At 38.5% G+C, this 17,810-nt stretch overlaps 2 protein-coding genes across 2 annotated transcripts; one reads left to right on the top strand and one right to left on the bottom strand.

Moving 5' to 3' along the window:
• Positions 1–4,711: 4,711 nt before the first annotated feature.
• On the top strand, positions 4,712–7,212 carry LOC138212824 (adenosine receptor A2b). The gene is made up of 2 exons (XM_069173417.1): positions 4,712–5,513; positions 6,917–7,212. The coding sequence occupies exons 1-2, from the start codon at positions 4,712–4,714 to the stop codon at positions 7,210–7,212; spliced, it is 1,098 nt and encodes a 365-aa protein (XP_069029518.1).
• A 5,426-nt stretch (positions 7,213–12,638) lies between these two features.
• Positions 12,639–17,476, bottom strand: cyb5b (cytochrome b5 type B). The gene is made up of 5 exons (XM_069174218.1): positions 17,048–17,476; positions 16,352–16,480; positions 14,469–14,495; positions 14,336–14,367; positions 12,639–14,180 (listed from the first exon to the last, which is right to left on the bottom strand). The coding sequence occupies exons 1-5, from the start codon at positions 17,228–17,230 to the stop codon at positions 14,090–14,092; spliced, it is 462 nt and encodes a 153-aa protein (XP_069030319.1). The 5' UTR covers positions 17,231–17,476; the 3' UTR covers positions 12,639–14,089.
• Between the last annotated feature and the right edge of the window lie 334 nt (positions 17,477–17,810).

Below are 17,810 nucleotides of genomic sequence, written 5' to 3'. Positions count from 1 at the left end.
AGAATAAACATTGTGCCAAAATTAACTTTTTAGATCACAGTATTTGATCTGAGAATGGGGGGATTATACAGAAACAGAACCATCTGAATATCATTTTTATGGAATTGTTCAGTCAAATCTGACTACGATTCATTTATACTTCTGTCTTTGATATGCAATGCAAGGGTATAAGCAGTCTGTTGATAGCTCTCTATTCACTTTGTGCATTTATCTCTGCACACAATATGGGGTGGTCTTCCTTATTTGAGTCAACAGGGAGTTGGCGTGTGGACACAAAGGGGATATATGTTAGACACCACTTTAATAACGGCCAACCTGGCAGGTTGGTTTTGTCCACGCTGGCGGAGCCTTGTTATCAGTTGGACAGACTGTCAAGGCAGACATCAAGATTTCACACAATCGCCCATCAAACCTTCCCTCTATACTATCTCGCCTAAACATCATGTATCAACCCTCGCTGGTAGAATTAGATAGTGTTGCTTCCCACACAAACACTCACACACACAGTCACACATGCACAGACAGATCAAATCAATGGCTGCCTTCCTCCACATCAGGAAGTGCTGTACAGTAGGTGGCCAATGGAGGAGTCCACCCCCTCACAGGATATTCAATTGCAAGCATGTAGAAATTCATCTTCTCCATCTCACTCATGTTCGCATGGGACCAACTACATTTACACATGCACCTTTGGACAAGCACTGCTTCTGTGTGCACACCCACACATGTTGACCCAACATAGAAACACGCACACAAACACTCCCTCTTTGTCAAATGAAAACACCTCATGATTTGAGCAACACGGAAATATTCCAAAAGTCACAGGTGGATTTATGAATGAACTGCAAAGATATAAAACTGGTTCACCTCTGATCTTCAAAATGTGCATTGCTTTACTCTTACTAAAGACTGACTTTACTGATTTTATATAGACTGACAAACCCCTTTATTTGTTGTGAGATACTTTTGTAGCCTCATTAGGAAAAGTTAAGAATATTTTACAGCTAATGGAGCAAAACATCTGACATGTTTAAACTTCACTGGGGTAGTTCCATTTTATACTTCTATGTGTTACCGCTCGACTACAATTCAAAAGCAAATATTGGACTTTTTACTACATTGGTTTAACAGCTGTGGTTACTTGTTATTTTCCAGATTCAGATTATTAATTTTGAGGTTATGTTTTCAGTGCAGTCGGTTTGTTCATTGGTCTGTTTGTCTGTGTCAGCAGGATTAAGTAAAAAACTACCTGCCCAGTTTTCATGAAATCTGGTGGAAGGGTGTAGCATTTGTCAAAGAAGAACTCATTGAATTCTGCAGCGGATTTAAATCATGGAGTGGATCCACAAACTATTTTTTCATTTTAGAGATTTGGCCAAGTACTGCCATACATCTTAAAATCCAGTAGATGGCAGTGAAGTTTAATATGGCACACCATATGTACTGGGAAAGAAATTGAGCAGCAGACTGATCAGCTGGAACCAAACCACCCACAGCACCCTCTCATGAGCACCCTGAATAACAGACACACAGAGGATTTGTCCTGGTATGCCTGATGACCAGTGTACTATAGTGGAGCACTAATGGACAATGGTTTAGGGAGAATTTGTACAATTGCTACATTAGCACAACTATGAATATATCCAGAAATATGCTCTGGATGCTTTTGCATATTTGCATACCATTGAAGAGTTGACTATTGGTCCACAGAAGTCTGTCCTCTCTGAGTGCTATTCGAGGTAAAGCTAGTACAAATTTAAGTAAAATAAACAAATATATTATGACGAATACGAATTAAACTACCAGGCAGTATGTACCTTTACTAAATAAAACAATAAAGCAATGGGCTATTCTGCATTATAAGTAAAATGAGGTTTAGAATGAATGATGTTTACTTCTACACTGTGGTATACGTTTAGCTAAAGATCTGAGTGCCTTCATCACTGGTTGTTGGGATCCTTGAGAAAAAAGAAATTCCCTTTTGTACTATATGTAGCATCTTGTGCTATATCTGTGACTGTCTGGTGCTTCCACATCCTTTCAAAATGAGACAGAACCATGTAAGGGGCATGCAATGGACTGTACTGTAAACATGAATGAGTGAAACTGGGGAAACGGGAGTGAGAATATTAACCCAAGAGCCTCAGTCTATCCCCTCCTCCAGGTTTTGTGTTAGACATCACCAAGAGAAATACTCTCATTAGTACAGTAAGAAACACATATATCAAGCACAGATAGCTGTTAGCTCTCCTCTGGGGATTTGACCAAGGTGGTAGAACAGAAAAGCTGTGTGTCTTGAGCCAATGTGCTGTATAAACATGTATATTTACAGTCCACCTTTTGTGTGTGCTTATACTTTCTGTAGGACAGATTTCTCCTCAGGCACGCTGTAGCAGCTGATGTTAAAAATGTATAACATCAGCAGTTGATTATTAAGAGCGATTAAAAATGGATGACTTTGAAGCCAGTGTAGGACTGTAGGACTGTAGTGTAGAACTGGGAGACACTAACCTATGGAAGATTGCTTAGTAAATCGTTGGGATTAGTGTCTGTGGGGATGCAGCAAAGTAGGTGAGAAAAGTGTGTTGGTGTGTGCTGTTTAATGGAGAGACTGTCACTAGGGAGAATACCTCTGAAACAGATGGTTACCTGAGTGGAAAAGGTCAGTGACATTCATCCCTGCCCTTTTCTTTTGCCCTTGCGTCTTGTCATTTTTTGGGGAATGAGAAACGTTGGCAGCTACCACTCAGCAGTGCAGACAAAAACACTTAAGCTTGAAACAGAGGGTAGAGGACAGCCCAACACTGATGGCATGTGATCGTGGAAATTGGACCGAGATTGGTTGTGAGATGTCAGACTGACAGAGAGTCCTTTTTCTGTGGGACCTCTTTGGTAGTGATGAATTGTTGACTGACTCATTGTTATTGCTGGTGATGAAGCCTGCCACGATGGGGTGACCTGAAAACTCTGGGTTTGATGGAATAGATTGTGAAGTGGCATTTTTATTAGCTTTCACCTAAATTTGCAAAATTTCAAAACAGTATCATAATGGAAACATGTGCAGATCTTTGTTTTGTATTCGAAGATTTCTTTCATATAACTTATTCAGGAGAGATACTGCAAGCATTTAGTTTTGATAGTATTACCATAGAGAACATACTCACATGGCACCTTTATTAACTCCAATTAGTGAGACATCACTACAGGGTTCAAAGTGTCTTGTTAATTAGATTAATAACGCAACAGAGAGAGCAAAAAAGCCTCCTTCTACATATTTTTACTTTAGTGTGGTTCAGCCCGACACATATGCATAATGTGTTATTGGATAAAGCCTCACTGTGTAGATTTGGTGGACAGTTGCATCTAAAATTCTTGATCCCCAGAGAAAACGGCATCAACAACATGCAGAGTCCAACAGTGTGATTGTGGGCCTGAATACTAGTTTCTACTTGTTTTTATCTGTTTGAACTATCTCCATGCAATAGTCACATGCCATACATACTGTATACACTAATAGTCTCTTAATTTGGCTAATCCAGTCAAATGTGAAATGTGGTCACAATTTCCCCTTCAGTTCCTGGGATATGGTATATATTGAATAATGGCCTAAAAAGAGTTTGTGCGTAATATTATGTTGTCACAGTGAAGTTGACCTTTGACCCTCCATAAGATGTCAGAATTTTATCCTATTGGGCATTTGTGTAAAATTCTTTCACAATTACCATATCAATTCTTGAGTTATGGCCACATACATGTATTGTGAGGTCACAATGTCCTCTGATCACCAGACTCTAATCAGTTCCCCCTTAAGTCCACGTGAATATTTGAGCCAAATTTGAAGAAATTCCCTCAAGACATTCCTGAGATATCGTGTTCATAAGATTGGGGCAGATGGACGAACAAACCAAAAACATAATGCTTCAAGCATAAAAGTCCAAAACCATCACACTAAATCTTCCTGCATGCACCTCCATACAACAAAGCATACATGAGCTATTTCCAGGTATATGTCTCTACTTCAATTTATGTGCACAATCTCACCCACATGCACACATACAAATATTTTGGTATGTCAATGAATTTGCATTATATAAAAAATAAAAAAAATTCAGAAATACCTGTACATTTGTAGTATCATACAGCTAGTATCTCAAAGTGAGGATGAAGTTAATTGGGTAAACTTTGATGACAGATTCTTCAATTTCCACTTCTTGTCCTGACATGCTTCTTCTTTGAAGATTTTGCAACTAGTGCCTTGGAATTAATAAAGCCACCAATTGCATAGGCTTGCATATCAGCTGAAAAAAAAACAACTCAGCATGACTTCTCTTTTAAGTTGTGTCAATATGTTATTAAATATAGAGAAAGTGTCGAGTATATTGTCATATTGTGGAAACACAATGAACAAACTGAAAACGCTATTATATAAATAAAGTATACAATGCACAAAATTATAGTAATGTGATTGAAATATCATGAGTCAACAAATTCTTTTAAAAGAAACGGTGGTAGCCTACTGCCGCGGTGGATTGTTAATTGGTCCAGCTGTGCTGCTGATTGCTGAGTTGGTAGTAAAGGGCTACCGGAAGCGCTGCTCTCTAATGTAACTCCACACCTTTCCTCATACTTTGGATTTCTTTAACTTTCTTTCAACATCTTTTTGCCTCACGTCACTTATGATTTAGTCGCCCTTATGCCACTGTGAAGAACGATGTATACAACTCTTAACTTCTCAACTTTTGACGATTCCAACCGGTCAGATGTTGACCCTCAGAGACTGCAGGAGCTGGCCCACCGCTCCGTCAAAGTAAGCATTATAATCGTTTTGGGCGCGATGATAACTTTGGGAAATGTTGCAGTTCTCCTAGTTATTACTTCCTCGGTGGCTGGTTGGTCAAGAAACTATCGGTACTTTCTCCTCTCTCTCACTGCTGCAGACTCTGCGTTTGGACTGCTGGTCATGCCCTTGAATCTGTGGGTGAGTCTGCTAAAGGACTACACTGACGGGCCAGATGCTCTTTGTCATGTCGTGGCCTTTTGCAATTCCACCGTCTACTCCACCTGCATGTACACACTGGCCACGATAAGCCTGGAGAGATACATCGCAGTGTTGTATCCGCTGCAATACTCATCTCTGATGACAAGAAAAAGAACACTGCTCCTGATTGCTTTCGCCTGGTGTTTCCCTCCCTTTTTACTGTCGCCAATATCATTTCCAGATGGCATCATCGAGGTCCATTTTTCTACCGCGTCACTAGTCTGCAATCCATCCTACTCTACAAATGTTGGATACTCCCTTAGCTTGACGTGTTTCATATTTTTCCCTTGCTCTATTATCATGACATATGCAAACCTAAGAGTGTGGTGCGCAGCCAAGAGACAGAGGCTGAAACTGCGCAAATACGACTGTGCGCTTCGCAGCAGGCACAATGTGGCATCCAGGGTGCTCGTACCGGTGATGGCAGCCTACTACACCTGTTGGACTCCCTGCATGGCAGCTATGATCTACAATGGTAAGCAAAACATTCCAGTAATACGTCTTTAAAGTGGGGCTATGATGGAAAGGTTAAAAAAAAGGAAGGGTTCCCGCTCTCAATAAGGGCAAATATCCAATCCTAGGAATGAAAATGTAAATATAAACATGGTGTATCATACTGCATCAGTGTACCCACCTCATCTGAAAAGTCAGATCCTCTTGCTATATGCCAAAATGAAGACTGGAGAATACCAGTGAATACTGCAGCTAATGCACTGCGGGAGAAAAATGAACCACCACCACCACCAGCAGCAGCCAAATGTTGGTCAAATATGAAAGTGGTTGGGAGATTTCAGACACAAAAAAATGATTTAATATTCAGTGATTGTTGAATTTGAACATCTAACTGTCAGCTGGTAGATGTTAAGATTTAAATCATTTCCCACCCTGTAATGCTCCCTGTTGTGTATATTTAGACTTGGTGGCATTGAATGCTGTGAAGTATCTGAACTTATTTTATGGATGGAGTAGTTTACAGGGTAGTTCTAAAGCTCCTGATGTCCACCCAGTTTATATAACAATATACAAAACAAAAGTGCCACTAGTGTAAAATGGCTACTTGGGCACACGGGAAACTACGTCATGGGATTTTTAGCATTAAGCTGTTGAAGGGGGAGAAGTAAGTCAAAGTGAGTGGGTCTTAGTTGATATTAGTGTATTTTTGAGAACTTAAAAGTAGGTATTTAATTGTCAAAGAGTCATTTCTTTTTCCAAAAATGTACACTTTCTGGCTACTTCTCCCTCTAAAATCTTTCTTTCAATCTGAGCTAGAGGAATCGCTGTTAGTTATTTCTGTAATTCTGGGCATGAATATACTGGATTCAAGGCCAGTTATATGACTCAGACCTTTTTTGACTTTTCTCATTTACCCCAACCATGTGCTGTCTTGGAGTAATCAAGACTTAGAGTCACAGCAGAATATTTTTAGAAGTAAAGATCTTTTCCAAAGAGGCCTGTAATTTATCTGATATGGATGAAATCCTGCCAAATGAAGCTGACAGTATTAACTTAAACTTCAAAGTGCACTGATGACTAAATGCTAGTGAGTCTCACTGTTGAGTAATTTCTTCCTCTCCACCAAATCTAGCATTTAATTTTGTACTTTGAGCTAGACTATAAGGTCGATGGCTTTATATCTTTGCTCTCGGAGAAAAGACTGGCTTCTCAGAGGGAGATTTTTCATGTTTTGTCATTTGATATATTACATTAGTAATCTGTGCTTTTATAAGTCTATCAGTTTATATACATGATCAGTGACCAGCAATAGCTAGACTGTGTTTCTTTCATTTGTGATTTCATTTGGACACTTCTGTCTTGTGTTAACTCTGCTGTTGTCACGGGGGGGATTCTTGCTCAGTCTCTATGTCTTCTGCCCCACAGCTGTCTCGGGTAGCAGTGTACCAGAGTGGATAGAGTTTGTGGTGGTATGGCTGCCCACCTCCAATGGTTTCCTCAACTGCATCTTCTACTTCTGGATAAACCGAAGCTTCCGCAGGAAATTCCATCTTGTCCTCCAAAAACTGGTTCTGGCCCTCTGCCCTAAACTGGCCGACACTCTTGGCTGCTGTGGCACTTCAAATACGCAGTTTGTGTCAGGAATTCTGGACAATAACAACAGCGTCCACGGTCGTTCTTCCAGTGTATCCTCCACCTGCACCATGCTGAGCTTGGCTTAGGAAGAGCATGACTGACAAGGACATGGTCAGTGGCCTCCGTGTTGTGCTGTATTGTCTGGCTGGGCTGGACGGCTGAATTCATGTTGGTGACATATCCTCACATACGGTATGGAACGTAAAAGATAAAGTAACATGTGGCATGGGTTCCATTGCAAATAGTTTTATAATCAGGCAGGATATGATTGTAAGTATTTGAAATAACTTGTGTATCATTATAATTTGAGTTATATTATTGTGTATTTTTCTTATTTTTATTTTTTATCAAATTTCAGTTTTCAGTTGACTGGAACAGTTTATAACTAGCTTGGATTTTTTTGGTTTGTTTTACTCATTCACGCACTGTTGCCAAGATTTGATTTACTGTCAGAGACGGCCTCTTAAACCACCTTTTAGTTTTATATTCAGCCATCAATCTTGTCTGTGCACCAAAAAATGCCTGCCATTATACTGCATTCAGCTAAATAATTTCTACTTTAATAGTGTTGGCCTATTTAGACCTGTTGCTTCGGTCAACACATTTCAGACATTTGAAGATGGTTAATTAAGTCATCACAAGAAACTGATATTTAGATATCTTTTCATACAAGACATTTGTGAACATCACTATCCGATTGGAAGCACTTTCATCATCTAACTCTTCTTCAATTTGAACTGTGTGTTGAAGACCTTGGCATATAACAGCTGGGAGAAGTTAACCTTTAAGTCACAGCATTTTGTATGCCAGGAAAAAAGTAATTAAGCATCTACACTGTAGAAAGGTCACTGCATTTGTGCTGGTAAGCGATAACTTGAGTAACTTCTGAGGCTACAGTTGTTTATTTTGAGATATTAAGCCCGAGATCTTCCCCTGACTATCTTCACCTTCAGTCTGGATCCAACTTGGCAATGAACATGGTCATCTTTGTCTGAATAAGGTTTTCTGTCATGGTGATAATTGATTTAGATGAAAAGTTAATCAGGAGTATAATTTTCCAAAAAGACAACAAAAGGAATTAGTAACATTTTATGCTGTTTATTTTAGCCTTTAGGTTGCTGCTTGGTGTAACTGTCATTGACGTTTGTGCAGTTAAACATCAGAGATGTAGCTAAATTATGTGAGGAAAAATGACTGGCCTAATAAGGACCTTTGTATGTATACATTTTCTTTGTTTATAAATTCCTCATATTAAATAATGTATTGACTGATATATGATCTAAGAAATAAAGCACAATGCCTTTGAATTGTTTGAGTCTGGGTCTTTAGTGAGTTTGATATGTTGCATATTGCAGAATTGTAATAGAAGTTTAAGTGAAAAGTGTTTACGAATCCATCTGCATCATATTTTTCTGTTGGTAGTGTATGGTCTGCTGCACAGCACATTACTAAAGAGCAAAACAGACCTGTCAAACTAACAGTCTAGAGCAGGCTAACTTACTCATTCTACCCGTATCTCATGGTTGTTCACTCCTATGACAGCATGGTACTGCATGAGCTGCTCTGCCTTGTCAGAAAGCATAATTTCAATAAAATGTATTGCCTAGTCTATTATTATAATGTAATACAAATGTGTTACTTTAAAGCAGTACTTTCAAATTAGATGAACAATTAACTTCAATGGATGGCTATTGTCTGTATAGCATTGGGCAGCCTGCACACTCTAGAATTCCAAAAAACTGGTGTTCTGACATGAATCTCAGAAATTGTATCGTTAATGACAATTAGAGGAACATTTTCCAATTACTCACTTGTGTCTGATATGTATAACCATAAGTAAAACAACTCTTATCAGTAAGTTGGTCTATGCACGAAAATTTGTCTCTGTTTCTCTTCTGTTGAAATGTTAAATTATGATTAATTTGAATAGGATTATGCTAATTGCTACCTACCAGGACCATGTTAGATAACAGGCTGAGCCCCGGGTATTGAGTTCAAGAATATTATAAAAATGTATCAGAAAATGCGGATGTAATGCTTTGGCTTCTACATAATAGATGGATACAAATTTGATTGATATTGTGCCTGGTATTGTTCCTAACAAAGGATGAACAACAGAACAAGGTCTACATATGATGTCAGCAAATTGTTTGTGAGGCAACTACATGGTTTCTTATAAAACTAGATTTATAAAGCATTAAGTTAGAAAGATATCTTAACAATCTAACAGTATGTGTTTTAGAAGTGATAAATATATGACTTGAATATCAGTAATGAAATATTCATATGCAGCAAGTAATCACATAAGTAGTCAAGTCTAATTTGCTGAGGTTCATATATGTTCATGGCTTTTAACTTTAAATTATTTCTAACAAAACTAATATGTTAGGGATATTTCAGTGACTCATATTGCGGTGGAATGATACATAGACCCAGGCTCAGAAACATGACTTGGCAGGGGGAAAAAAAGTCATTTTATTCCTTAGGTGAATTTAGTGCTTTCTTTATTCTATGTACTTCGGGGGGAAAAAACCAAGCTGGACATGTTTATGTTGTCAGCTGAGTGTTTTAGGGAACCTTTTAGGGGGTTGACAAAACTGCAAAGTCCATTGGGATTCCCTCTGCAGACAGAAAATTTTGACACTGGCTCTCTGTATGTCTCTGCTAGTGTGCCTACATGCATGAAAACAGTGATTGATATTAAAGTTATCCCATGTAAAGGTCTCTCAGGACGCTGGAGTGGTGTGCATTAGCAGCCTCAGGTCTCCTTGAGGATGGACAGAAATGACAGGCGATTCAGTCATGGGGAAAGATGTTTATCTGAGGGTTTCACATGTCCATACAGATACAATACACTGCCATATAAAAGCTTATCATGATCCCTGATCTTTATTCCTGTCACAACACCAAGGCTGACATAGAAGTAAATGGCTTCATTGCTTTGTGCTGAAAACCTCTATATATTTATAACTACAAGACAGAATGCAGAGCCAACAAAACTCTAATGCATTGCCTCTGTGGCTTACAAAATGAAAATTGGACACTTCTTTGTAAAACCTGGTTAATGTGTTGTTGATGCGCACTACCTTCCAAACTAGTGAAAAGCATTTTCAGATACAGACTGGAGTTGAAAAAACAGTCCAGATAATGGTTGTCAGTTTTGTCAGTTTATTGTTTTGAAATATCACCTTCAAACAGCTCATTAAAATGGTCTTTATCATTGTCACACTATCACTAACAATTTAGCAGGTTGTTGTTTTCATCATTGCATAATATCTGTCACACCATGTGAGACAGCGTTGTATTTATTGTGCTCTCTACTGTTCCGTGCTCATGAAATCCTAAAGATAAACACTGCTGAATTCTGTTATTTATTAGAGTGGGTGCTCAAGTCAGATTACACATTTTAACATATATTTTCTCCATTTCTGGCCATGGCCAAACGAAACAACTGGCACATTTCCATCTTGAGGTTGTAGTGACATCTTGTGTATATACTAAGTATAGCAAGGCAAAAAGAGCAAGACCTTTCAAACAACAAATTTATAATAATTTCTGACTTTTTGTGGAGGTGCTGAACAGAATGAATTATTGTCATTTCATACTATTATTTACAATATATGGGGGGATTTTCTTTTGTGTTCAAGGTTTCTGTACTACTTATATTGAGTTTCACAAAGTCCAGTACAAATTGTACAGATAGTACAGCAGCCATTTTCAATTAAACAACATTTTTTTTAATTTTCTTTAAACAATTTACCAGTTTATGCAATGAGGAGATCTGGTTCTTGGTGTGTCCCAGCTGATTGAAAAGGATGAATCATTGGGTGCTGATTGGTGCGTTCTGTGGTTTGCTATGGGCACTTGATGCTGTGAGGGCTCTTGTGGAGGTTGCAGATGGAAATGCTTTCATTTTAATCAGCCCTTCCTGCTCCTCTCCACTTTGCAGGAAACATAGCTGGAGGGAGCAGGCATATGCACAGCTCAAGTATCATGCACTTTATGCTGGTATTGCACTATATAAGAAAATTATATCAGATATAAGTGCTTAAACACTTAAACACCTAAATGCAATTTTCACATTAAATAGTATCATAGTGATTACATTAACAGATAGTACAATATTTTTCTCAATGCCATTCACTTCTCTGTACAGAATAAAAAGTGCCCCGACTTGTTATGAATCTGCTGCTCATCGCCCCTCTGTGCTACAATAGATTATACAAATTTTGATACTGCATTTTAAACGAGCTCTTTGGTCATCAACTGAATGTATGAAAGAACGCCCTCAGCTCTTGTAGCCAGGGGCAGGACCACAGAGTGAAATTAAACCCTGCTGTTACATTTTTCATAACTGCACTCTGTTGAAATTAGCACAGTATTGTTGTGACATCCAGTCCATTGATGACGTCATGAATATTTAAAGGAAAAGGAGAACTACTATGGCACATATTTGCCAATACAAAAATTAATATAAATTGTCTGAGACATTATTGAAACAGGACTGGTCAGAGGAAGGAATAATAATGTGCTAATGCAAAGGTGGTGACCACAAATGACATAAGGCTTTGATGTAGCGCTATCACCATAGTTGCCTCATCTAGTGACAACGTGATAAGTGGAGTTCTCTTCAGGGCTGCTGCAATTAAAGGTGGTTGTCGAAGTGGAAGTAGATCTCCAGACTGCTTTTGTGTTTCTGGTCCCTAGCATTGCCCTGGCATTTTAACAGGAGCTGATTTCAAGCAATCAAGCACATCAAAGGCAAAAGTTTTTAGAAACTTTGCAAAAACTTGAAAGCATGCTTCATGCACACAATACCCAATGACGGAAATGATTTATTTTCTTTTAGCATGGATAGGTTTCTGGCATTTTTTTGTTTGTTTGTATGTTTATTACATTTGTTTGACAACTGCCACAGGCCAAAAATGTATTGTGCAGGACTTTTACATATAAATTAACTAGTGTTACACTGTTATATTGAAGCCCTTGGCATTTGAGTTCACAACATGCTAAAATCACTGCCAGAGAAATCTCTGAATTTAGCAATAAACTATTTTTAAATCTGGTGTCTGTTGAGACATTCTCTCGCCAACAAACTTCTGGTTTAGCTCTTGGCTAACTTAAAAAGGAATAAAATAATTACGTCATGTGGCTCATCAAGACTTCACAATTGCTACTGAACCGAAATGGTGAAATTATGATAGTAAAACAGGGATTCTGACGCTCAACAGTTTATCCACTGTTTATCCACTTTAACAGTAGTGATGGGAGTAGGTTACGGTGAAGCTTACAATGTGAGCACTTTTTAATGGGGTATTTGTACTTACTCTCACTGACAGAAGAGGGAGACAAAAGTTCTGCTCTGCAGGTTTAAGAAAATTCATGTTTTGTTCAGAATTATAATCTTCATATATCGTATTGAATACATATAAACAGTATCCCATATATATATACACCAACATATATTGTACTTATAAATCTAAACTTCTTCACATAACAATGACTAACCATGTGCACTTCAAGAATCATTTTATTCAAAGAGACTTTTAATGACAGGAAATGGCAGTTGAAATGTAACATGATGGAAAATGTTCATCAAAGTTGACCAACTAAATCTTGCAATCTGCATATTGTTCTCACATGTAAAAATAGCAAAGTTCTAGTCAGAAACTTTTAAAAACTGACATGTGGTGCATGTAAATGGACTTCCAATTGTCTTTGTTGTTGGACATATTTTCATAGTAAAAAACTCTATGAATATCTAATCAATTAAGTGCTTTTAGAAATATTATGCAAAGTTTACCTAAACCCCAAAAAATTAAACAGGGTAAAAATCAGCAACTTGGAGCATTTAAATAGACTTAATGAATAAAATGGATTATTAAGCATAAATGGTAACTAACAGTGGACTGAAAGATACCCATCTATGGCGGCAAAGCCCCCAATTTACCAACAGCAGCCAAACAAGAAACACAGACCAGACTTCACTTAATATAATTCAAACCCTCCAATGCCTGTACCATTCATCCAAAACTTTAAATTAAGATGCATTACAATGAAACTATGTTATGGCACAGAATCAGTTAAATAACAAGTGACATTGAGGAACAATACAAATTTAAAACAGAACGCTCAAATAACAAATCCTCAATTGCATTCAAGGATCAGTCATTCACCATCATCTATTAGATATGGGTAATACAAAAAAATACTCCACACATCTATAAGAACATTTATATAGATTCCTGATAAGAGAACTGTAGAAAAAAATGGACAAGTCAGAGCACATTCTACCTTAAATGGTCACCGTTAAAATATAATTCAATTAAAATTTCAAAGAGGGACCAAACACAAAGATTTGACTCGGCATTTACATAATTGGAAAGATCATGTGTTTGTAACCAAGTGCAATCAAGCTTTGCTCAACACAAGAACTGTGCAGTTCATGATTCTTCTTGAGAGCTCGGTAGCACTAACATTTCTCACTTTAATAAACCTAAGAAAATGCACTGGAAGTTATAACCTAGTAGAATGGTGACTGCTAAGCCTCACTCTGATTTCATCACTGTTCTGCATATGAATGGTGAATTTATCTATTAAGTCCATCTGTGTGATGATGCATAACAAGTTTTCTCTGAGCAGGCAAATGGGTAATGCATATCCATAGACTAAACAGCATCAAATGCATATGAAAGTTAAAGACAACATTTAACATTAATGACAACAGGCACAGTGACAATTAAATATAAAGAAAGTAAAGGCAGACAATTTTATAAAGTCTCTGCCCAACTGTCTATTTGGTGGACTCTGTGTAGACGGACATGGGCAAACGTACTTCATCAAACTGCTCCCTCCCTCTTCTCTTTGCAAACACTCCTTGTGTGCATTCACTGTGGGGATGTTTTGGTCAAACATTTCAAGGCCTCCAGATGAAAAGAATGAGATGAAAACAGGATGCCGCACTCAAGAGGACTTGTGTTCAAACATGTAGAAGCGATACATGATACCGACGACAACTGCAGCAACAGCAGGTATAAACCACATGGTCCAGGAGCTGGTTGGAAAAAAATAATAATTTCAAGAGCACATCTTTTTCACATATGTACAGAGATTAATACACATATTGCAAATCAAGTTTTGGTGCTTATGGGCATCAATTGGGGAAATAGTAAGCAATGAGCCTGACACACATTCATCATAATGACCCACCTGGACTCTCCTGAATTTGTGATGTGTTCCTCCTGTAGCAGAAACGAAAGGACACAAATTCAAAAGGGATATCGTAGGAAAGTCAAAAATGATGTATTATCTGAGGGTCCATTGAACATACAATGGAACTTACCTTTGGCTTCTCCTTTCCTCTGTCATCCTACAAAGAAAATAAATGAGTATTACTTTCTTCATGTGATGCCCTTTACAAATCATTATCAATAAATGTGCAGAAAATCTAAATATGAAGCGGTTTATCTACACAATATAGATTCAAGACATGGACTCTCATACAGGCACACATACCAACCTTTCCTCTTGTTGATAGCCACATCACACTTGCTGTCACAAGAGCGACACTCCAAATATCATTCAGCATTCAGAAAAATGGGACTGGTAAAAGAACCAGAACCAGATCATCACCTGCTTTGTGGCAGGTTGAATCAACTGGCTTGAAAATGATGATTTGAATAAGTGTTGTGTTGGAAGTTTATATAAAAGGCAGACAACACAAACTTGTTGGAATGATGCAAGAAATCTGTGTCCTTAGAAAGCCACTGCAATAATCATCCAAAAAGGAAGATGGCAGCAAATCTTTCTATTGAAGCGCAACTTTGTCTGCTGTCTAATCTTACTTTCTGTCATTATCACACAAGAATTTCGCTTTGCATTTGTATGCCTCTGCTCACCAGTCCAGCTGCAGTTGACATCTACGCCTGTCCAGACTGTAGTGAAGAATTTATTAAAAGGAATGTGTTTCTTTGTTGATATGAAAGTTATCACTTTAGTGTCATGCATAATAATGGTGAATCATTTTAAGTGAGAAACAGTTTGTTTTCACTATATCTTGACTTTTTGTTTTTGATGGAAAGATTCTTTTGTTTTTTTCCTTTTTATGTACATGTTATGTTATACTTTGTATAAACAGGAGGGATATGATGGAAAGGAAAGATTTGTCTCTTCCTCTTGTTTGCATTGTGGCTCCGGAAAGTATCTTTGTCAAGTAGGCTCCGAAAAGTTTCCTTTGTTTTCTGTCTTATTTGCAAGTGATTCTTTCGGCATTTAATTGACGACCATCTTGTGACCTACAACCAACTCTGTATTACCATACGAAAGCAGGTACAAAGGGAATGGGGGTGATGGTCTACTGTTTGTCCCACTGTATAAAAGCTGACCTATGGAGGAGGGAAGGCCCCTTCTTTGCTGGGCACCTCTCTTTGAGGGTGCATGTATGTGTTCCTTCTTGCAAGAATAAATGTCCGATGTGTTTGATTTTGAACCAAGCCTCTTGAGTAATTTTTCCAACAGTTTTACAGAGAAATACAGAGGACTGAAAGAGAGCTTCGTCACATTATACAGCGACAATCAGTTGAATCAGTTAAAACTCAATAGCAGCAAAACCAATGAGCTTGTGGTGAACCACCAGAGAAACAGGAGGCCCCCTGTTGTGATTGTCATTCAGGGAGAAGTGAAGAAGGTGAACTCAAAGTCAATCAATAAAAACTAGACTGGACTCACAACACTAAGGAGAAATGCTTGGCCAGTAAAAGTGATTCTGTTAGAATAGAAAGTTCCTACAGATTTGTAGGAAACAAACCTGTAATTGTTTCTTACAACAGATTTTGTTGCCTCATGCTCTTGTTCTTGCATGTCCCTGTTTTTTGTCACACAGTGCTTGTTGTTCTCCAGGATAAGATCTGTTTACCACTCTTCCACACAGACTAGTTTTGTAGTGCCCGCTATCCTAATGGCATGATCTCCAGTTTCATAATGTTTATGTCATCTCCCTAAACTTGTTTATAATCATGTAAAACACAAATTATTGCACGGCACCATCATGTGACTCCAAGAAACTTTGTGCGACAAAAGGCTACTCAAAGATTTTGTGACACCAATTAGGTTGGGATCAAGCAATGATAATGAGTGGTTGGAAGCTTATCTTATGATGTGATGGAGAGATGTGGGCATAAGGGAGAGATGCTACAGGCAGGAAACCAAGTCTTTTCCTGTTCTTACCATGTGAAGCTCCCCAAGGTAGTACTGCTGGAGCATCTCCCTGGCATCTGTGGAGTGACCCACATCCTCAAAGCTCTCTGTGGCGTCCGCACCTGCCTGCTCCAGCAAAACCTCCTCACCACCTGGATGCTGAAATCACCATAGGGGAAAATATACACTCACGTATACGAGTTTATGATGTTGTATGATTCTCAAAAACGCGGCATAGTTTACATGTAAAGATTCGTGACAATTATTTTGCTACGATAGCACAAAAAAAAAAAAAAGAAGAAGCTTTAAAACCAGCAGCTCCGTGTTGTCCTCGGTTAAAGGATGACTGCTGCTGGATTGACAGGCTTGTTTTCTGTAAGGTTCATATTATATAACAAGTTATGAAATAGGAGCACAACAACTTATCTAGCTGTTGGATAACGTTAGATAATGCTGCTCAAAGTCCCCCCGGTGTTGCACAAGAGAAAGTTTGATGAAGTATTGCTTGAAACACCTTGTTTAAAACAACTCGAGGGAATAACTTTATACTGGCAGATTTTGAAAGCTGCATGGGGTCGATGCTAATGAACACACACACACACACACACACGTCCAGACTTACTAGTTGCATGAAGTCGTCCACGTCACAATAACTTAACAAACGACTTAACGTACAAACTTCAACACCAACGCAGTCGCTGCAAGCCGACACACAATGTTTCTTACCTCTTCAAGGAAACTTGTAACGTCGTATATTTTGTCGTGGATGATGAGCCATGTATCGTTGCTCATGTTATGTAGTTGTATTTCCTCTAATGTGTAATATTTTATGCCGCCATCCGCTGTTTTGCCGTTTTCTTCGACCAACGAGTCGTCAGCAGGTCTGTTTCCCTTCATTTCTTCACCCATTGCAGCGACGGGGCGAATAACCGACTCCGCGTTAGCTAACGTTAGCTTCTGCTAGCCAGGAGTGGATTTGTAACGCCAGCGAGCGAGCGGCGTCTGGGTCCGTTTCTATCCCGATTTAATTAGATTAGTTGTGTTCAAAAAGCTCCTGTTGACACGGCTGAAAAGATGTGACATAAACACAAGTAAAAAAACGTTAAACAACGTTGTGTTACGAAACCATCAAACCACCTACACCGGCGACGTCAGCTGACATGTGAAACTGACCAATAACAGGCATGTTATTTTACCAGCAAGCGGAATCACCAACAGTGACCAATGAGAGTGCGACGGTCACAGCGGTGGCCAATCAGATTGTCCGTTTGATGATCACGAGACCGTGACGTTTACAAAGATTGTCAAGCGTGCGTGTAGTCAGTGCGCATGCGAGCGTTTTGCGTTTCCACTGCAATGACTTGAATGTTACGTGGCCCTTGTAGTCCTATGTAACCTTTTGTAACATTTGTTTCGGCCATATTGTAAAACAATTCTTTAATTTAGCTTTTTTTTTTTTTAACTGCAGACCATACATTGGATATAAATA

The sequence above is a fragment of the Embiotoca jacksoni genome, unplaced genomic scaffold, assembly GCF_022577435.1.
Source record: "Embiotoca jacksoni isolate LCO1_2020_lvr unplaced genomic scaffold, fEmbJac1.0.p SCAF_6, whole genome shotgun sequence".
In the NCBI taxonomy this organism is placed as follows: domain Eukaryota; kingdom Metazoa; phylum Chordata; class Actinopteri; family Embiotocidae; genus Embiotoca; species Embiotoca jacksoni.
The sequence above is the reverse complement of the archived record's forward strand: the minus strand, read 5'-3'. Positions and strand labels throughout refer to the sequence as shown.